The sequence below is a fragment of the Pocillopora damicornis genome, chromosome 1 (assembly GCF_964200805.1).
Source record: "Pocillopora damicornis chromosome 1, jaPocDami1.2, whole genome shotgun sequence".
Classification (NCBI taxonomy): Eukaryota; Metazoa; Cnidaria; class Anthozoa; order Scleractinia; family Pocilloporidae; genus Pocillopora; species Pocillopora damicornis.
Genome location: NC_142670.1, coordinates 6,043,916 through 6,065,691, shown reverse-complemented (window position 1 = coordinate 6,065,691; position 21,776 = coordinate 6,043,916). Strand labels below are relative to the sequence as shown.

The following is a 21,776-nucleotide window of genomic DNA, read 5'->3' as shown; positions in this document are numbered from 1 at the left end:
GGTTCTTAGCACAAGTACTCGGATATCTATCGAAACACTAAAACTTGATGATATGGAGTTAAAATTGGTTTGATTTTTTTTCTTACCTGAGTGTTTCGCATGCAGTGTAGAGCGAAAATCAGGAAACCCTGCAGCATAAACATGATTTCATGATCATTAATTTTTACAATATGCAAACAAATTAGACAAAATACCTACTAAGATTTCCAAGAGGAAAGAGAATTGCATGTCTTATAATAAAAAAAGAAGTCTGTCTTCTCTTGCATAGTTAACATAATTGTTGTTTTTAAACTTCCAAAAAATATCATGTGACCATCGTAATGGTGTTTCACTTGGTTAGAAATTAAAATAATGATAGAGACTGAATAATTTTGACAGTTACCATCGAACACTGACCTGAGCACAGTTGAGTATGGTGAAGATGTAAACGAAAGCTTTATGTACAAGCGAGAGGAGACCGAATAGTCACGTGACACCCAGGAGGGGAATCATCACCACGCATGTTTCGATACCCATTCTCGGAGTTAAAAGAAAACATTCATTCATTTTCCTTTGACAATGAATTTTCATTTCTAGATATCGTAATGCCTTACTGATTAAGGAATGAGGAAGTTAGGCGAATAGAGCCTCACAGGAGGACATGGCTGCCTCTTCCACTGTTTTGTTTTAGTTTTATGTTGTGAATCTTACCGTATTTGCTGAAAATGGTTGTCTTCCCCAGTTGGCTGCAACAAATTGATCATCTCCTTTATGACTCGTACGAGTATCAAGGTATTGAGCTGAAGAGTACAATTGGAATAAATTGATTATTTAGATAAACTAAATTTTTATCTCTTTGCGGATGATACTAATATACTTTATGCTGATAAGAATCTTAAGGCGATCGAGAAAACGGTTAATGTAGAGTTGAATAACGTACATGACTGGTTAACTACAAATAGGTTGACATTGAATACAAAAAAATCAAATTTCTTAATTTTTCGTCCTCGTCAGAAAAAAATGCATTTTTCTCCACAAATAGGTATTTTAGATTGTGAGACAAACCGAAGAGTTAGTTTAGAGCAAAAAAGTTATATCAAATATCTAGGCGTTTTAATTGATCAAAATTTGTCATGGAAAAACCATGTTGACTCTGTTATCGTAAAAATAAGTAAAACAATAGGGATGATTGCAAAGCTGAGGTACTTCGTTCCCTCTACTGTCCTGGTAAATATTTACAATTCATTAATTCTACCTTATATAACTTATGGATTCCTTGCCTGGAGCAATGCGTCAAATGCTTATTTAAACAAGATTTTAGTTCTTCAAAAGCGAGTTTTGCGCTTAATCTATTTCACCGATCGAAGAGAGCATGCCATCCCTTTATTTGCCAAAGCAAAAATTCTGCCTGTTACGTTCCTATATTATGAAGCCGTAAGTAAACTTATGTTTGACGTGCACAACCAGAGGGCTCCCATTAATATTTTGAAACTATTTACTAAAACATCTCATATTCATACCTACAATACTCGATCATCCAAATCGCAGCTCTTTAGTGCAAAGTACTCTAGACTTAACCTACAAAAAAAGGCTTTCTCGCGTGTTGGTGTCAAAATTTGGAATAAGATACCGAAAGAATTCAAAACGTTATCAAAACATTCCTTTAATAAAAAAATAAAAACGTCTTTATTTCAGATACTAGATAATGAAGATTCTTATCTTGATGTTGAAAAGATCTCCTCTAAACTTAAGGTCTGCATAATTAAAACAAATTGATCCGATTGCCTTCAGTACTAATTTATTTGCTTCTATACGTTATTGAACAACTATTAATGTATTTACCAGTTATGCTTCTCTTTATAATTTAACAATATCTAACTATTTAGTTTTTAATTTTCTTTATATATTGTAAATAATGTTTGTTGATGATTGACCCGCCTCGAATAGCAAATTTGCTATCTGCGGGTCAACATAATCTAAATTATTTTGTAAGAAAAAGAAAAAATAAAGTGTGTATAAAGTGTGTGTGTATATGGTTATCGAATAGCGAAAGCAGGAGAGGATCCTTGCCAGAGACGTTACTAGTTTGGTAACAAGCGCGGGATGAAGAGTAATTTACAGGGAATAGAAATCCCAACCGGGGAGCTTTGATTATCTGACAAAGTGCGAAAGAAATCGCCAACTTAAGTGTCTAAACTGAATGAAAAATTTCAATCCACTTCTCTTACTGCCCCTTTCATCTTGTTCAATGTTTTTTTATGAGTTTTTTGTGCGCGAAAAACATACCTTGGTATATCAATGTGAAACAGTAAGAGAACATTAACAAGGAAGGGGAAGAATCTTTTCTCTCATATTATGTAGTTAAAGTTGGAGAATTTATGTAGTTTTTGTAGTTGAGTTTTTGAATATCAATTAGTTCCTCGTTGAGCTGACACCTTCCCCGCCCCTACACTTCCTTCTTCCTCTCCCACCTGAACAGACTTAGAAAAAACGTAAATGAAATGTGAATGCAAGTTATCATAAATGTCCAACTGGAGATGCGCAGTTAACTTAACAAAGTTGTTACCTGAAAAATTGTCGGAAGAAAAGAGCAAAAATTTAAAGTGCACGCGACAATCTCAAAAGATTATCTGGGTAACGGTAATCAATACGGACATAAACAGTACAGATAATCAATTAGTGTTAGTTCGTTCTTTTTCTCGTTTTCATACAGTTGAGAATTTAAAGTCAGTGTTTTAAATAAAATAGGTTGATCAAACCTGTGATGCCTCCTCCTTAAACTAACATTTTCTTAGCTTTCCCCGAAATCCTGAGGTCAAGTCTAACCATGACATAAAAGCTACCCGCAATACCTTTCGGGGTTATCCCTTGCACTTCCGACATGCTTTCTTCCGACAGCCTTTCTGCAAAGAACTGTATTTATTTTTTGTCTTTCTCAGAGGGCGCAGTAACGAATCCTGTAATCTTACTGGCCATAAGTGCGGTCCGGATTTTCCTATCTCTGCCCACTGGCACGGTATCGCTTGCGCAAGCCCCGCACTACATGCCTAACTTTGTTGCTATTTTTCGTAAGTACATTTCGTTTTGCCAGCTGGGCAGTATTTTTAAGCAAATTATTTGACAGAAAATCAAGCCGATTAACAACTTGTTGATCCTCAATTTCTCTCTCTCAAACCACTTTGGTTGCCAGCCAAAAATTTGGTTTTTAAATGAATTTTGATAACAAGTATGTCATTGAATGGGTTGACGCGCGGCCTAAAAACCATTTGCGACTAACCTAAACCTTCAGTAGAAGAAGCTCAGAAAGTTAAAAGGTGAGGTATTTCTTTACAATTGAAATTATTAGTGGAAATTTCATTTATCATATATCTGAAACTCAAACAAGTTGTTCATTAAACACCAGTGAGCGAAGTCTTCTATACTTTAAATACGCTTTCGGTAAGTCGTTGCCAGTGCGTTCAAATCGGACAGTCGCTTCCGTAATTTCACAACAGAATACGAAGGAATTCAGCAATAAAAAGCTGCATTAAAATTCCCCTTTTGATGAAAGACCAGAGTTACTCGCGTGATTGCACTAAACAAACGAGCAAACTCCCATAACTTCAAAATATGCTTTTAAATTTAATTACAATCACTTTCACGTAAGTTTATTTGCCAAACCAGCGCCGTTGTTGTTGTTGTCCTTTTTTCTTACGCGCCCTCTAATTGACAGGTGTCAGACTGTGACAGATACTTGTGAAACAAATGTTTCAAAGTTTTTTTATAGAAGCCTTTTAAATCACTTTTTTCAATACACAAATAAAAAAATTTCGGTGAAGCCTCTCTTTAATTTGCATTACCTCAGTCTGTTTCGACTACCATTTACTCGCTCAAAATTTGTTCAGTTCACGGAGGATCTTGCCGTAATTACAGCACTAACTCATTAGGGTTCTTTTGGAAAATATTTCGTTGAGTGTGGAGAAATTCTGTACAGTAAATGGTGTTAACCCGGGGGTAACATGTAATAGTGTAGTTTGATCGTTCGGGTGAGTGTAGTCCTAAGAAGGACTGTTGTCGGTAGTGGTGACTGACGTTTCGACAATCTATCTAAAGCCCTGATGTGGTAAGCCCTGACGACAACTCACTACGGAGAGCAGTTTACAGGAAACCGACACATACCTACAGATTAGTAGACAAGTCATTCTACAACCCGACATCATACAAAGCCACAACTATCAGGACTCTCACGCGACGAGCGCAACTAGTATGCAACACGACAGACAGCTTTTGCACTAACCTAGTCTATAGAACGACATACAGCACAACAGAAATTCATGGAGAATAATGGATTATGGCCTGAGTGTAACGCCATAACGCCACTTTATTAAAGCAGATACCAATAACGTCTACAAAAAGAGAGACTGAAAATGTAAACTAGAGAAAGCCGTGCCAGGGGGGGCAAACCCTGTGGGAAAAACGGATAGGAAATCTGAGGAGGGCCAGGCACGACTTAGTCCCCCGCCGAGACTACTAATTAAATAATTTATCGTAAGCAAACGAAATCCGAAACTAAAGAGCAATAGATCGAGCAACTTTTAAGCGATCATTAACAGTGTGCTTAATGTATCTGTTCTTTGAAATGGCACATTTCCAGCCGGCGTGCGTGTCCAGCAGATCAGCAGAAATACTCCTACACGCAGGATTTCAAGCGGCGCCAGACTTGATACTATGCGTGCCATTACTAGTGATGTCATCTACAAATGGCTTAACGTATTTCCTAAATTCCTCTCTAAGCGTCGTGTACGAAACGCCTTTAGTAGCATGAAAATACTCCTTAGACTTAGATTAAACAATTCGTCTAACGAGGGGGGAGGATGACTCAGTAGATGAAGGAAGAAGCTTGAGTAACCTCTCGGTAATAGAACCCGGGCAAGTAGCCTTATGAGACCTTGCTAGGAGGGATGTATGCCCCTCCCTATACTGATCATTCTTGCGTTTCAGAATGAAAACTGACATGTATTCACTGCAAATAGAGACATCTTTAACAGACAAAGTACGAATTTCGCCCATTCGGTAAAACCCAGCGAAGCCAACCAAGAGGATGAAAAGAAAACGAATAACGGCGAGAGAAATACTAGAAAAATAATGATCAGCGATCCTACAAACTGTGTCGACGGATAAAGGTTCTTTAGGCTGAACGGGACGTGCAAGTTTCCTTCTAGCGCCCTCTAAGGATGACTTAAGCTCGCTGATAAAGGCTTTGCTGGAATAACTTGAACGACAATCTTAGGAGCTGACCATTGACGCCACGTCAGTCAGCTAAATCTGTATTTCTGTACGGTAGAAGGAGCCCTAGACTCCAACCGTAAATGGAGAAGGTTTGGAACAAGCCTACGCAAAGATAGATCGACGGTAAAAGGCGCCTTTTTTAAATCTAAAAAATCGCACTCAACTTGCTGGGCATCAGCATTATCAGTGGTCAACAAACCGCCCTCTAGTCAATCACGGCGAGCGCTACTCTTTGAAGTGTCCGCAGGTTTGGTGCATGTCAAGCTCAAATGACCAAAACCTCCACACTGAAAAAAGGAGAACACAATAGCATGAAAATAAAATCCACAGCATAAAAATAAAAGAAGTAGCGTGGAGTAGCGTGTGGCGTTAGCAGACCCGAAGGAAGATCACTAACTGACAACAGCTTTATATACGACACGCAATTAACGCGTATTGCGTAACTGAAAACCCTAATTTTCTAACACAATAGACTGCCAAATACAGAACGAGCAGAAATCAAATATCCGCTAAACTACGTACCGCAGATATTTCGATATTCTGCACTAACCTAGTCTATAGAACGACATACAGCAAAACATTCAATTCATTCATTCAATTCATGGAGAATATTTGATTAAGGCCTGAGTGTAACGCCATAATCGACGAGGTAAAACAAAGCCAGTGTAACGAGAAAGAGTAGGTTACTTATCTTAAAACAAGGCCCCAAACGACGAGCTGGTCTAGCATCCGAACGAGAAGCCAAATCCTTAGACGAGAATCTCGACGAAGAAGCCGCGCGGAGTACAGAAGAGGAACCGCTTCCTTTCTCGTCAGAACGGACACGACGACGCTTCTCTTTATTGATTTTTCTCCCGGCTCTTCTCTCGGCCCGGTAAATTCTCTTCTCGTCGTCGGAGTCAGAGGCGTGTTCGTCGGACAAATATTCGTTAACGGTTGCCCATCCAAATTCGCGCTTGTCAGCTAGCTTAGTGGCTTTAACACGCTTGGAAACTAATTCAGTACCTGACTCCTGGGCAACTTTAACTTTCTCGTACAATTTCTGCTTGAGAGCGTCGGATGCTTCGTCTCGTTTATCCATCACCTGGAGGGAATGATCCAACTGCTGCTGGTTTCCTTCCCTTTTGCAGGTATATTGTTCGCGCCGAGCTCTATTGACTGCTTGTTCAACGGAAAAGCTGTTCTCCTCGGAAAATCGCTTCGCGAAATCGCTAAGCCGAGATTCAATAACCTTAGTGAGGTTATCGGTTAAAGAATCCATCGATTCAGAAACGGCAGACTGTATAGCAGCACCAACAGAAGGATCTTAAACTCCATCGTTCCGACTAGAACGTGCCCTTGCTTCCTCAGAGTCGCTCATGCTAAAGAACAGTGGAGTAGCGTGTAGCGTTAGCAGACCCGAAGGAAGATCACGATATTGATATTATCTGAGGAGAACAAGTACCTTGACCGTGTGTTTTCCAAGAACTATAACAAATACTCCGTCCGACGAAACACTCATCGACCTTAACTACTACTACCGAAGCTGACGACAACACAACTCCTACGACTACAGCAACTATACCGCACATAAAGGGCATATCTGAGAACATCTCACGCATCCTACAACCATTCAATATCCGCGTCGCTCACAAACCCATTACCACACTACGTCAGTTACTGACTAACGTCAAAGACCAAGACGAACCGAGGAAGAGACAGGGACCAGTTTATAAGATCAACTGCTCCGACTGGCACGCCTCCTACATCGGTGAGACTGGAAGAAACCTCACAACCAGACTGACTAAACACAAACGAGTGACGAGGAAAGGCGAAGTCAACAATCACATCGCTGAACAACACCGACTTACGAACCACACTATTGACTGGGACTCTGCGCAATGCCTAACCTACAACACCAACTACTTTCAACGACTGACCCTGGAAAGCTGGTTTACTAACTTAAAACTGACTCCCCTTAACAGGTGTCAACCACTTCCGGCACCATACAAACATGACATTAACAGTACAAACGAACCAAACAGAACGACCTAACTTTACTAACGGATCGAGACTGACCAATCACGACCGACCTACGCCACTTGAGTCTTACAGCCAATAACATCGCGGAAAAACTGACCAATCAGTTTATACAAACCGGACTAAGAACATTCGACAGACAACAAATATTCACTTGACTCTGAAGATGAATTCCGCTCAGGTTGTCGAAACGTTAGTCACCACAACCGACAACAGTCCTTCTCAGGACTACACTCACCCGGACGATCAAACTACACTATTACGAGAAATTCTCTCTTGGTCACTATTGGGAGTTAATGGGTTAAGATCAATATCCATATTCTCTAGACTCTTCACGATAAATTTCCATTGGTACTGATGAGGAGAATCCATATTGTAATCAAAGCGTCTTGAATTGGCAATCTTTTAGTTATTCTCATGTTCTTAATGAATGATTCAGCAATATTACTGGAGGGAGAACTTACATGCTGACTACCCTTGGGGCTGATAGGGTTAATTAAGCAGAGAGAACTAAATTAGTCTATTGTTTCGCATGTAAGGCATGCTGTACTGTGTTCCCTATTTACCACGACATGTGTACAATATATGGTCCAAAGTTAACACAAACATCACTTATTTCAAAGCCAAGAGTAGTACTCCACATTAGAGTAATATTTGAATTAAGTATTGGCAATTGTAGAGTTCTGAGAACTGTATTTGCTAATTAAAAAACAAACTCACCGTCTAATTAAATTGGTATTCGTAAACAAATTAATAGCTAGCTCACCTGATTGTAACATAAAGAAAACCCAGTAAGGACCCAACCAGTCTGTTGTCAGTTGTCAGACAGGCAAAAAATGGGTAGAACAGGATCCTGTACACAAGAACAGCGACAATATTCTGAAAAACTAATTAAAACAGAGGAATTAATTTTTTTTCTGCTAGCTCATGTTGAGTGTTGGACTGCTGTGCGGGTGAAGGGGGTAAGTTTGTATAGAAACTGTGGTGCTGCATCAGTGGGAGAGTATAACAGGGTAATTTAGTATTATTGACTGAGTTGATAATGGAAATTGGCCACTTTATAGAGTTTAAAAGCTGACGTTTTGCGGGCAATAGCCCTTCATCAGAGAAGTTGGAGGAACTGTGGGTTGTGTGTGTATTTATAGGCAGAAAATGGAGCTATGCTATTGGAGGGAATATGGTGATGAGAAAACAAGAATAAATTAGTTGTTGATACCGTGGGGTTTAAGAGTGCCTATTTGAGAGATAATTTTTGTTCTGGAGTTTTTTGCGACCCTTCAAACTACCTAGATGTAGGGAAGGGCCACAAAGTGCCATATGCCGCCCAGAATGATTAGGGAGATTAAAGTATCTAGCGATCAGTTTGGATGTGTCCTTGTCATTTCTTTTTATATAGTGAAGGTGTTAAGGCTGTGTTGGTAGTTGAGGGTTCAAGCCCCAGACCACAACAACACTCAGGGTCTTAAAATAACTGAGGGGAATGTGCTGCCTTTGATTTAACATCTGCAAATGGTTAGACGTTCTAGTCCTCTTGGCTAAGGATGATAAACCATAGGCCCCATACTCTCCTACATCTTCTCTGTACTGGTTATAAGCAGGGGACATTAACCCTTTAACTCCCAGAAATGATTAACAGGTAGCTTCTCCCTATAATATCCTTACGTTATCCTGCAAACAGGTGATGATAATACCCAGACTTCTCAGGTAGAAGATGTTTTCTTGATTTAACAGATGATTTCTCGTAACTGATGAATGTACAAATATGCAGCATCTAGAGGGGAGAATTAATTAATAATCAGATCTTGAGAGTTAAAGAGTAAAACAACTTACAGACTTCAACAAAGAGTAACAAATGTGGCTCCCAGTGTGGTCATCTGGCCTTGTTTAACAAATAGAGAAGCCTTGACTGTGCTCTGTTCTGTTATAAAGCACGCAGGAAGCGGCTAGAGCACGAAAGAAGTGTAGGGAGAAACATGAGACGTAATCACTTCTGGGAGTTAAAGGGTTAATACATGATAATACAGACAAAGGCAGGATCAAGCTGTCTGACACAGACACCCCAACCTTCAGCCCACATTCCCCTCACTTTCAGTTCCAAATTCAAGTGTGAAGTGAGAAAGACAACAGTACTTATTTCAAGAAAGATAAAAGAAAAATTAAAAATAAAAAATTAAAAGAATTCCTCATACAATTTCAAAAGAAATAACTAAACATGGCCTACTCCAATTTAAGACACGGAACAGAACGAAAAGGAAGATCTGTAATTTTAGAAAGAGAGATTATCAATTTGCAAAGCAAGAATCCGTGTGGAACTCCACTGTACGGAAGGATGAGAGGGTCCATTAGAAACCTCAAAGCTGTCGAAAAAATCATCCACAACTGCAAACCCGCAAAACCGCCAAAAAAAAACTCGATCAGAAACATGCTGCAAACCAACTTTAGTCACGCGATATTTTTCAGGGACGGTGTCTGACGTCACGCAATCGAATTATTCATCGACTACGAACATCGATGCTTGACACCTTGGAAATTGTACAGCTGCAGCCTCACGGGATTTTAATTTGAATTATAGATTTGCATTTTATGGCGAAACGGTGCAGTCCTTCCTATAAATATAAAAGATTGATCTCTTCGTAGTGAAGATTCAGCCAAGAACACCACGGAGATGTTCATATTTTCAGTTCGTTTCGTTTCGTTTCGTTTGGCAAATTACAGTAAGCGCTAAAAAAAATTCCGGAGATATGATCGATTCTAGTTTTACAATTGAGACTGAATGCATTGTATGACATCAGATCTTTGAAAGACAGGCGCAAGGACAGTGTTACAAACGTTAACTCTTGAACTCAGTTGTATGCAATTCTGCGTATAAACTCCATCATCTGTTACCAGTCAAGCAGATAACATTTACAAACCAGTGTAATTTTAAGTTTAGGGAAATGCGCACTAATCGTAACACGACCACATTTGCTCTAAGTCCAATCGGTAGAACTTTCATACGTATTTTTTTTTTCTATAGAGTCTTTTCATATTACATGATATTGTTTTGAATGACAGCGTATAAAATATAAATTCAAATAACTTTTTGCAAATTTCATGCTGCGAATTTGAATATTTTTCAATAAACAAACAATATAGCTGAAGGAGACGACAACACAACGAAACAACCAAATCGCAGAACGAGCTGCGCGAATCTGGAGCGCATTCATTCATGAAAATATCGACATCCACAACAGAGTACGTACCCCTGAGAAGTGTTCTCCGTGGATCTATTTGCCGTTTTCAAAGCAATCTACTGGGGCAACTGCACGTGGTTCAACCTCCCTCGTCTGACAGCTCCTTTCATTTGGTTCCGTGAATTAGAATTGGGTTATTTTTATCTTAGGACCTATTGTCTTTCTCGGAAGAGAAATAGCAGGAGTCTGGAAGCTAGCTAGGTAGGTTGACCGCTGACTAAAGTACAGGAGATTTTCAAAGATGGCTCGAAATGTCGGAGAGTGTAGAAAAAAGAAAGTAGAAAACAAGCGCGGCAAAGATTCTACTGCGAAGTCATTATCGAAACAAGATGTAGGAAAGAGCCGAACGAAAACCAAGGTAAGTAATGGATAATGTTGTAGCATTTGAGAGAGAAAGCTATTTGTGTTATCAGGGAATTCGACTTCAGAGGTGACGGAGAAAAGATCTGCCCATATCACAGCCCCTGCCTGACTGAATCGATCATCATGTACATGTGTGTCTATATACTCGGGTGCAATTCACATTCCCATCTATCTTCTCGGGGAGGGGGGCGGGAGAACACCTTATTTCGCCAAAATTGGTATTTATTGCCATACATGGTAATTAAATTTCCTTTGTCTTGAATCTTTAATTCAGCACATGGTGGATAATTTACAACATGTTTTAACCAAGAGTTTCATTCCACTACATATATCTAACCCAAGGTATCTTTCTGGACTGGAATGTGAGAAATGGGGTGGTACTGTGTGTTAACTAACTTTGTAGGTGTAATTTTCAATAGTTTGTCTGAGTATGTTAGGGTAGCTGAGTGAGGCTGATAAGTTGCAGTGTTTTGCCTTTTTTTTTTTTTTCATCTTAAACAGGATTGTAAAATGAAGAAATTTTGTCTTTGTCATTAAATTCCCAAGATCTGTTTGCTAATTCTCCCCTATAGTTGTTGCACATTTCCTTGTACAGTTGTGATCCTGAAAGGCAGAACGGACTCTAACAGAAAACTGTTTGAATGGCAAACTGCATGGATGACGAACAGTTAACAAATGGTCCTTGAAACATTCAAACGGTTTACCTGACCATTCAAATGGGCGAATAAATTGTTTGAACATTCAAACAGATGTCACAATACTTCGAACAGATGGTAATTTATTTCAGACATTATATGCAAACCATTCAAATGGTTTGTTGAACGCTTTGAACAGATTTTTTTAGTCATTCGAATGGATAACGAACGGTTTACCCATTTGAACAGATAACTGTTAGTGTCTGTTTTGCCTTTCATGGTCACATTTGTCATAGGAATTTTTTGTTAGATCAAGATCACAACTTTTTCATTACTCTTTTGTTGGATATTGTATGGATATTCTAGGGAGAAGTTACATGTTAATTATGTCTGAGAGTTTAAGGGTTAAACAGTGTGTTGTGATACACTGCCACCTAAATTTCACTCAAGTTCAAAATATCTTGGATATTAGCATTCCCTACTAATTTATTCAAACTGCAGCTTACTAAGTCTGCAGAGCAGTTGCAGTATGTAATACTAATGCTTATTTCACGATTTTGACAAGTACTGGTTAATTTTCATTTATCCAGACTGAAGGGAAAATGAAATTGTTGATTAACTTGAAAGGTAATTGATAAAGAAACCTTGAGACTTCACCTTACCCAGACTATTTTTTCCACAAGCCTGGTATAACCAACACACCAGCAATAAGTTTTAGAGGAGTTTAATTTCCTGACAATTTGACTGAACTCTTCTATTTACATGCCATTGCCAGAGGTTTCAAAGTAAAGTATTACAAACATAATACATCAAGAACGGAACGACTAATTACAAGATTGGAAGTAACAGGAAATACAAATAACAAGAAATAATATTATGTATAACATAGACAATACTAATAACATAGCAAACATGAGTCACTTGATGAAAGAGCAATTAACCTGACGATTTTGGAATACAGCTGGCATAAGAACATACTTGCAATTACCTTTTAACTGGAGCTTACACCTTTTTCATTTGCATGATCCATGTGAAAGTTAAAATTATATGGATAGCTGTGCAGAGGGGGATTAGTTTCTACACCTGGTGTCTTCTCTTGATTTTCTGAGCTGAAAGAAAATGTCTTGTTAGAAAGTTGTGCTCTGAGGAACAACACACCCCCCTTGATCTTATCCAATTCTGTTTGTTCTTTGTTGTCACTGAACCACATTGATCTAACATTTGTGTGAATGAAAATATGTAATTGTTAATTTTCTGGGCAGGGTTTATCAAGCAGTGAAGATGATGACACTGCCTAGAAAAAAAAAAAATCTAAAGAAAATCAGAAGAGGAAGAAGAAAGGAAAAAACATTATTGACTCAGGTAATGTTTTGTGGTGAACATGAACAGATTTTGAGGCTCTACACAAACTGTTACACCAGTTGGTAGTTATGCTATGCAGTGTCCTTGTCAATTCCCAATGCAATTTGCATCATTATCAAAACATTGTGTTAAAAGATTCACATAATTATATTGTAAAACATCAGAATTATAACCTGACCTTATATCTGAAGTAATCTTACATCTCTGTTAGATTCTGATGGAGATCCTTTTCCTCCAAAAATAAGCTATGTGATTTGTTTCTTGAATTTGGTTCCATTTTATACAGTTTCAGTGAAACTCTTTGGTCCTAATATCAGCCCTAAATCAAGAGTCAAGGAAATGACCACCAACTTTCGAAGCTCTTGATTATTAAACAAATTCTCCTTGTCAGCACCTTAGAAAATGCATAGAGAACAGTATGGAGAATATGCATACTGATGTCAGGTTGTATTCAGAACCTGGTTCTCTTTCACTCATCTCTGTTTCAGAAAAGCCACATCAGTAAAGAAGGAGGAGAGTTCAAAAGCTAAGAAAAGTAGAAGAGCAATCAGCTTGGACTCAGGTAAGGAAACGATGTGCACTTATTGAGGGTGCCCTATACTTTTTACGTGAAGGGTGATTGGGAGATTTTATTTTCATGGGAATCATGATTTCAATTTTTTTTTTGGTTATTTTTTTGTTTTTGTTTTGTGAGTTGTGATTAAAGATGATAAGATCTTTCCATGTCCTTGTGAACAATTTTTTCTTTATTTAAACATAACCTGTGAATGAAGAATTAAATGAATTAAATGTGATTGGCAAACCATTTTATTTAATTGACTAATTTTGGGTTATTTCGAAGAGCCAAACTTGTAGGATTAACAGCTTTTTTAATGGGTAAGAAAGAGTGAAAATTTTAATTTGTGAATTTGGTTTAATTCTCTCTTTTTTTTTTGGTTTTATTTATATTCAAAATGTGATCATCTTGAATTTCATGTGAACATGGAAGAATTATGAATATTTATCATGATGCATGAAAAGGCCTACTATTTTTATGCAACTGAGTTCTACAACACAGGGCTCAGGGGACTCTCATTATTGATGGAGTGGGAGGGCTGGATAGGGAAAATATTGGAGGTGAGCTTGAGGTAAAATGAGGTCAGATTTTACATCACCTGATCTTTAACCTTACTCATGCATTTGCTTGTCAAAGAAAACAAATCCATCCACTTCATCCTGGGTTCAGCACACTTCCCATTAGACCACTCTGCCTTGAATAGGTTTGAATATCATAGCCCTTGAGTAACATTGTGATGTGGTTTCTACAGATGAGGAAGAATTTGTGCCCAGCAACTTAAAAAAGTCTGCCAAACAGACAGAAAATGTACATGTAGCTTCTAAAGAGGTCCAGCATGTTAAAAAGAGGTATCATCCATCATTCTCTTTCATTATATTTGACATTTCAGTACCAAACCATGGTGTTCATATAGAACATAAGATATTGCTGTGGAGAAGCATCTGGCTTCTCCTAAACATATCTAGCTAAATTTTGTTTGCCTGTTTGTCTGTTTGTTTGTTTTTTCCTCTCTTCCATCAGGCATTGAGAATATTAGATCTGTCATAGGACACTGCTCTTATGCTGATACATTTAACCCTTTGACCCCTAACAGTGACCAGCATCTAATTTCTCCTTACAATATCATCCCTGAATCAAACATCAAGGTCATGAGAGTAAAGGAAATGATCACCAACTAAGCTCTTGTTTGTTAAACAAATTTTCCTTGTCATCACCTTAGGAAATGTACAGAGAACAGTATGGAGAATATGCATACTGAGTTTTAGGTGTTGAGGGTTGAAAACAAAAAAGAACTAAAATGTTTAACACAAGGATTGTTATTCTTGCTTCAGTCCAGTCAAACCTAAAGAGAAAAAAGCAACTTCTGCACTTGATTTCTTTGGTTCTACTCCAGTTGAAAGGGAATCCAGGAAAACATTTGCCAAAAGAGAAAACAGGTGAATAACTAACTACTCTTGTTTTGTCCACAATTTTTTTTTTAAAAGAAAAAATCAGGCATCCTGTGTATTGTAAACAGTACTTCATGCATCATGCATTGAACAGGGAAAACTTTAAACCTCACCATACCTTGCCTTTCTATAAAATTCATGCATCATGTGTTAATTTTTAGGCTTAGTCAAGCATTCCTTGTAGACCCTCTGCCAATCTGTTATAGTTATATCAGGATGAACTACAGTGAACACATACCATGTCACAAAATTAATGGGTAGTGACCAATTGAGGAATAGTTTTGGCAAAAACTACACCATGGGCCCCCTTAAAGGGAAAAGTCCTTTGGCCTCTTAGATATTTAATAACACAACTACATGTGCCTGATGAGTTTTAGTATTCTCATTACTTATTGGCTGGATAATCTATGGATATTCTCAGGAGAAGTTACATGTTAATTTCTTCTGGTAGTTAAATTATTATTATCTCTCAAAGCTCTTTATGGTTTGTTTTCCATCCTTTCAAATTTTAATGAGAGATGCAAGACAAAGGAAAATGAAGATTATTAGAATTAAGGCTTATTTGGAAAAAATCTGCAGATACAGTTTACACGAAAAAATTGTGAAATGCGTGCTTTGATTAACCCTTTTACTTCTGAGATGTCAATAGTAATTCTCCTTACTGTCTGTCATACAATTCTTGTAATGTTAGTTTGGAGAATTTGGTATTGGATCAACTAATAATCCCCTGCTTGATTATTATCACTTGTCTGCATGATATTGTATTGATATTGTAAGGAGAAGTTCTGTCTTGGTCACTCATGGGAGTTAAAGGGTTAAACAAAAAATGTATTTTATCCTTTTACTCTCAGTTGTTGTTCAAATGTTGGTTCAATGTCAGTATCTGAGAAACTGCCTACCTACCCCTCCCCTAATCCAACATTAACCCTTAATTGTAAGCAGTTGACAGTTGTTGGGTTAGGGGAGGGGTGGGTGTGCAGATGCTGACATTGATCTGAAATGTTTATGGTGTATCTACAGAGTTTTTTACTTTTTTTGCCATTTATAACTTTTCAGTTTGGAGAGTATTAAGAGGCCTTCAAGGGAAGAACTAATTATCTGTCTGCTCATCTTGAATTATGCATGCACTTGATAATATAATTTTTAGGAAGCGGAAAACTGATGGACTGACGTTTGTTATGGGAACCGTGGAAAGTATTGAGAGAGAGGAGGCAGCTGATTTGATTCAAAGATATGGTGGAAAAGTTACCCAATCAGTGAGCAAGAAAACAAGTTATGTCATCATGGGACAGGATTCTGGGGAGAGTAAACTCTCCAAGGTACATTGTAATGTACAGCTCAAAAGAGGAAAAAAAGAAGAACTGTGAACATAAACATATCAGCTGCACCTTTTGCACTAAATTTTTATAACAAATCTGGGTGCAGCTTACTGCAAATACACCTGGGAAACTTGCCACAAATTTGCATAAATTAACACAATTCATTGACAATTTGTAAGTCTGTAGAGTAAACTAACAAGAACTGAAAAATTTACCATGGTAGAAATTAATCGTTGGTGACGCCCAGCAAATCGAAAGGGGTGCGAGACGTCTTGGAAAAGGAAAAAGAGAGGCACCGGTGCGCTCTGAAACTTTTGCCTTTCTTCTATACCTCGGAAGAGCTGAGTAACAGCAACACTGACGGCACCCACAATAAACAGCAACTAGACGTTACGAAACTTCAGGCGTTGAAGGTGCTAGTATTTAGCCGTTTTCCAATTGAATCTGCCACGGAGAAAGAAAAAGTGTGGAAATCCATCAAAAGTAAAATTAACTCGAAGTGTCGCCTTAGCAAACATGTACATAAGCTCGCTCGTTCCTTGTAATGTAAATAAAGTTGAACTGACCTTATGTTGTCTGGCATCTATCGGCGTGTGTTTCAGCCGCAGTGAGCTGGGTTGGTATATTTCGCAGACTCCCAGTCGATGGACTGCTAAATCGGGTACTCTCTTTCTGTTTATATCATCTTGATTCATCTTTCTTGGTTTTATTGTCAATCATTTTAACGGCCCCGCTTGGTGCGTGACACCGATTCGACCTTTTATTTGCAATTGAACTTCATTGCGTTATTTGACCTTGAAACGTCTCGGCTTCAGACAAGGTGGCGGCATTGCATATGCAAATTTGTTTCGCGAAACTTCCGAACAGGAAAAAATGAAGTTCATTTTCAAATAAGAATAAACAAAGGAGAAGATTATGAGTCTCTCGCGGTAGTCGCTCAGGATATTCGGCAGCGAAACTATTCTCAGTAAATTGCGCTTATTTCATGAATGTCACACGAAAGCGGCAGTAATTAACCCAGAAATAAAATGCGCAAGTATATGCTAGTTATTACTTTTCAAATTATCATGCTCAATATTTTCGCTTTAAAGGATAATCATCCGTTGTCACTCTGAAAGTTTTTCCGCAGAAGATCTCGCCGGCTCATCGTTTGTCGATTTTAGTCAACCGTTTCTCGGTTTAAGCTATCCGTTTTTGGACTTTGGTCAACTGTTTAACGTTTCGGGCTGACCGTTTTTATTTTTGGTCAACCGTTTGACAGTGTGAGTCATCCGTTTTTGAACTTTGGTCAACCGTTTAACGTTTCGTGCTATCCGTTTTTATTTTTGGTCAACCGTTTGAAGGCCTAAGCTATCCGTTTTTGGACTTTGGTCAACCGTTTAAATTTTTTGCCATCCGTTTAAGCGGTTATGGCATCCGTTTAAACGCTCGAGTTAGCCGTTTACTATCCGTTTACAACCGTTTTTCGAGACCGTTTGACAGAAAAGCGTTAGTGTCCGTTTTCCCGTGGAGGGTCACATTTATCATTTTCTTTCTGTTGTTGGCTTCTAAGAGAGTTTTTTTTTTTCATGAGCATAAACTTATATTTCTTGCTGTGGAGTTCATTATTGTTTCTTTGTTAAGAGACCTTTTCAACTGGATGAAGGTCGTATTTCCTTCCTTGAATAGCTAAACATTACCTGGCAAGAAACCTATGGTTTCTTTGCTGTTGTTGTTGTTGTTGTTGTTTTTGTTATTGTTGTTTTTGTTATTGTTTTTTTGTTTCTTTTTTTGTTTTTTTACTTTGGTGCTTATCTGTTAGGCTAAGCTATGTGGAACATCACCAATGGATGAAGACTGTCTGTTTGAGCTTGTCAGAACAAAACCAGGCAATGAGACCAGCTATGAACCACCAAGTGTGGAGAAAAGGACAAAAAAGAAGGAGAAAACTGAATCAGTGGAGTCCCTCAGCCAGGGAAGAGATCAGTTTGAAGGTGATTCATCACAACTGAATGAAAAATCTGTGTCATCTCCAACAACACAAACACTATCATCATCACCTGCACTGAAAGGTGGGTGTTTCAAACCTTTCCAACAATTGCACGAGAGCATGACCTCACTGCAAATTTAATTCACACTTCAGCTGTATGCCTTAAATTTCCTCACCAGTAAGCATCCTACATGTATTGATGATTACACTTAGTGAATATAATTTCTCTTGTGTGCATCCAGGTACTGTACATGACTTTGTATTAAAAGTTACTGATGACATAAATACATGTGTATGTGTGTGATATACATGTACTAGTAAAATGTCATAGGAGCCATAGGCTAGTGTGCAACTGATAACATAATTTGTTCATCCTCATTTCCCTTCTTCCATCTACTTAATTTATGGTGTCACTCAGTTCGTCTGTCTGTCTGTCTGTCTGCTCTTTTGTGTATGTTCATTCTTCCAATGACTGTCTTTCTATCTGTCACTTATTCTCCTTGTTCTCCTCTGTCCAGTCACCACACGTCAGTTTTACCACCACTCTAAATTCCACCTTTAGGTTCATCTGTTGGATCATTTTACGGTACTTCCACCTGTCTCTAAATGTGAGTACACATTGATTGTCAAGATGCTTTTCCATCAAATACATGTACATGTAACTTCTCTTCAGGCAAGTATGCAAACAGTTCAGGCAAACTGTTGGAGAAAGCAGATGAAAAAGTTTGGGTTGTAACCAGATAGGGGAACCTTTCTAGGGGGGGGGGGGGAGTAGCAATTCTCCTAGTCACCTGATGCTACTTAAATGAAGTAAGCATAGGCAAGGTTAGACCTGTGGCTCTTGTGCTGACTTTACCTCTAACCCTTTATCTCACATGACTGACCAAGACAGGATTTCTCCTTACAATATCAATACAATATCAATCAGACAAGTAATGAGAATATAGAAAAATATCAATCTGGGGATAATTAGTTGATCCAATACCAAATTATCCAAATCATAAGAATTTTATGGCAGACAGTAAGAAGTACTAGTGAGCTGTTTGAAGTAAAAGGGTTCAGTAAATGAACCTAACCTTAATCAAAAGATATTTTACATAAGACCTTAAATTGAGTTGTTATGCAAATGTCGTCTAGCTGTTGGCTAAATACCTTTCACATTGAATCCAGATTGTTTCTTAATTCCAACATTCAGAGATACAATTTTTTAAACAGCTGTAACTTATGAACTTTTATGAATTAATTTTACTCGACAGTCACTTATACATGTAGTTAGTATGTTAGTAGTGGAATCACAGTTTTAAACCTTTTTATTTTGCACAGCTTTTTTTTACAACAAAGACCAAGATGGGTCGTCCTTTATGGCAGCTCTTCTGTCCAGTTCCCCATGAGTTGGAAAAACAACAACAGCTACATGTACCCTGGTTTGTGAAGAGCTGGGTTTTACGTACATTGAAATGAATGCCAGTGACACACGAAGCAAAAAGACCTTAGGAGAACACATTTCTCAGTCACTGAGCAATAAAACCATGGATGGCCTTCTGACAGGTTGTCAAATTTCTGTAAGATTTGGAATGACTTTGATATTATTAAAGATACTTCATGAATTCTCCAGTCTTACTAAACTGATTTTCCTCTGTAGTTAATTTATTAGATTTCAGATGTCATTTTTCCTTGTATTTTTGGTCGTATTCGCTATACAATAACTTTTTGCTAAATTTCGCCTTAGGTCATTTCTTTTCACTCACCCGTCGAATTAAAGCTCTATTGGTCAACTTTTCCTAAAAAATTTGTCAAGTTTCCAGGCCGACAAATCGCCTGCATCTTTAATAAGAAAATTTCCTTCACTATGCGTTCAGTATGTGTGTGTCTCATTTTTCCCTGTCCTGTCAAGACCTCTCGTATGGCAGTCCAGCGCCCTTCGATCACCCTAAGCAGGCGATGGTTTAACGACTATCACATCAGCAAAAAATAAGTATACTACAAAAAAATAGCATGTTTGTATCATTGTGCTATACCCCGGATTAATGAAAAAGAATAGTTCAAAAATGTAATATGAGGCCCTGTCCAAACTTGGCGTATAAATAGTGAAACAGCATCGCTACAAAATAGAATCATGGATCACGAAATAAGCAATGACACGATTTTCTGTTTCGAGCTCGATGAGCTCATATTCAGCTTCTTCAATACTGCTCGTGTTACCAAGTGCACCGTTTTGTTACACACTTCTGGGGCAAATCACATTTTCTCAGGAGTTAAGGTGAGGACAGAATAAGTTAATAGCGACCGAATGCAGTGAATGAGATAAACGGGTATTGACTAAAGATAAAAATAGAAATAATTTGAAACATGAGACAAAAGAATGAAAAAAATGTCGATCTTATTTACTCGTCACGAACGCAGGAGCGAATCTTAGACCATCGGATTTTACGATCTGAAGTTCTCACACATAGCTATAGATTTCTCGTTAATGATCCATGACATGCAATGGATACATAAAGGATCATCCTGCATACTGCTTAGATCATCAATGTCGAAAGTTTCATGTCTTCGAATACATAATGATAGAAAGGAAATTTCAAGCTCTTGCGTGACAAAGGAAAAAATCATTTTTAACTGACGACCGAAAAGAAAAACCCTATCCGTCAGATCAGGTTAAACGACAGATTAAATATCAATGTTGACATGTAGATAAACATACCAGACCTTGAGGTAGCTTATTTATCTTCCCAGGGATTTACGAAGCTGCGGCATTTCTGATTCCAGTATCATGTCATGTGCGTCACTTGTCTGTACGAACTGTTATACATTTATTTATGGCCTCGCTTACTGCATCCAAACTCGGCTGACAGTTCTAAAGCTCAAAGAGACAGAGAGCTACGGCCTCAGATTTCTCTTCCAACTTAAAGACAACTGGTTCAGTAACAATTTATTCATAAAATTCTTATAAGATACACAGAGGGTTTCTGCACACAAAGATGCATGGAGTACACAGATTTAAAAAAATTTTGAATATCTTCCTCGGATATTTTTTTTAAGAAGAGTACTTATGGTATTCGCTTTAATTCTTTCCAAGACGCGAAACGATTTAACTATGCTTTTCTCTAGATACAACGAGAAGTCAAGTATTTTTCTTGCAAAAGAACTTTATTGGAGTTAAATTTATTGCAAGTAATCTTCAGGTGAGGAAAGATAATGAAGAAGTATGTAGCATATTATAATCGAAAGACAAGAAAATTGGAAAAAATTTACATAAAGAATACATATTATTGATGTGGTTTCTTTAGCTTTGTATCTGCCTCTAGTGATTACACCGGACACCTACGCTTTTGACTGCAAAAATATTTAGGGCGTAATTGGCGGGAGTTATTTACAAGAAAAAAGCTTACCGTTATTATTTTTAGAAACTTTTTGAAGTTGTCATGGTGAGAGCGGAAAATGAAAATTTGAGAGAACTGTAACGCTAATGGGAAGATGACCAAAAACAAATTTGTATCATATTGAACGAGGGATATATTGAGTTGATCACTTGAAGAGAAATTGTATCGGTACAATATAACTCACGGTGTGAATTCATCCTTATCGATTCAGTTATGGCAGGGTGTAACATGTCCTGCTCAGAGAA

At 37.9% G+C, this 21,776-nt stretch overlaps 2 protein-coding genes, 1 long non-coding RNA gene and 1 pseudogene across 9 annotated transcripts in view; 1 reads left to right on the top strand and 3 right to left on the bottom strand.

Moving 5' to 3' along the window:
- Positions 1-21,776, top strand: part of LOC113678045 (replication factor C subunit 1-like) — a 249,540-nt gene that overhangs the window by 149,669 nt on the left and 78,095 nt on the right. For 2 of the 4 annotated variants that reach the window (XM_089184563.1, XM_089184566.1), the window contains 2 exons: positions 16,011-16,182; positions 17,984-18,233. In XM_089184563.1, coding sequence (XP_089040689.1) covers positions 16,011-16,182; positions 17,984-18,233 — 422 coding nt within the window. The remainder of the gene's footprint in view (positions 1-16,010; positions 16,183-17,983; positions 18,234-21,776) is intronic. The other 2 variants (XM_089184552.1, XM_089184556.1) reach the window with 1 other exon arrangement.
- On the bottom strand, positions 396-10,632 carry LOC149051592 (uncharacterized). 3 transcript variants are annotated; one of them, XM_089185213.1, is made up of 5 exons: positions 10,509-10,620; positions 8,929-9,037; positions 8,033-8,153; positions 691-779; positions 396-517 (listed from the first exon to the last, which is right to left on the bottom strand). In XM_089185213.1, exons 3-5 carry the CDS (start codon positions 8,043-8,045, stop codon positions 437-439), a joined length of 183 nt encoding a protein of 60 aa, XP_089041339.1. In that variant the 5' UTR covers positions 8,046-8,153; positions 8,929-9,037; positions 10,509-10,620; the 3' UTR covers positions 396-436. The 3 variants fall into 3 exon arrangements, with proteins under 3 accessions (XP_089041339.1, XP_089041341.1, XP_089041334.1); XM_089185215.1 differs by lacking the exon at positions 8,929-9,037 and having other exon boundaries at positions 10,509-10,608; XM_089185208.1 differs by lacking the exons at positions 396-517; positions 691-779 and adding an exon at positions 4,290-6,608 and having other exon boundaries at positions 10,509-10,632.
- LOC149051593 (uncharacterized) lies at positions 4,290-5,816 on the bottom strand (annotated as a pseudogene). The gene is made up of 2 exons (XR_016184848.1): positions 5,798-5,816; positions 4,290-5,243 (listed from the first exon to the last, which is right to left on the bottom strand). The product of XR_016184848.1 is annotated as an uncharacterized LOC149051593 (transcript).
- Positions 16,027-16,934, bottom strand: LOC149051591 (uncharacterized). Its single transcript, XR_016181000.1, has 2 exons — positions 16,749-16,934; positions 16,027-16,626 (listed from the first exon to the last, which is right to left on the bottom strand). It is a non-coding gene; the product is annotated as an uncharacterized LOC149051591 (long non-coding RNA).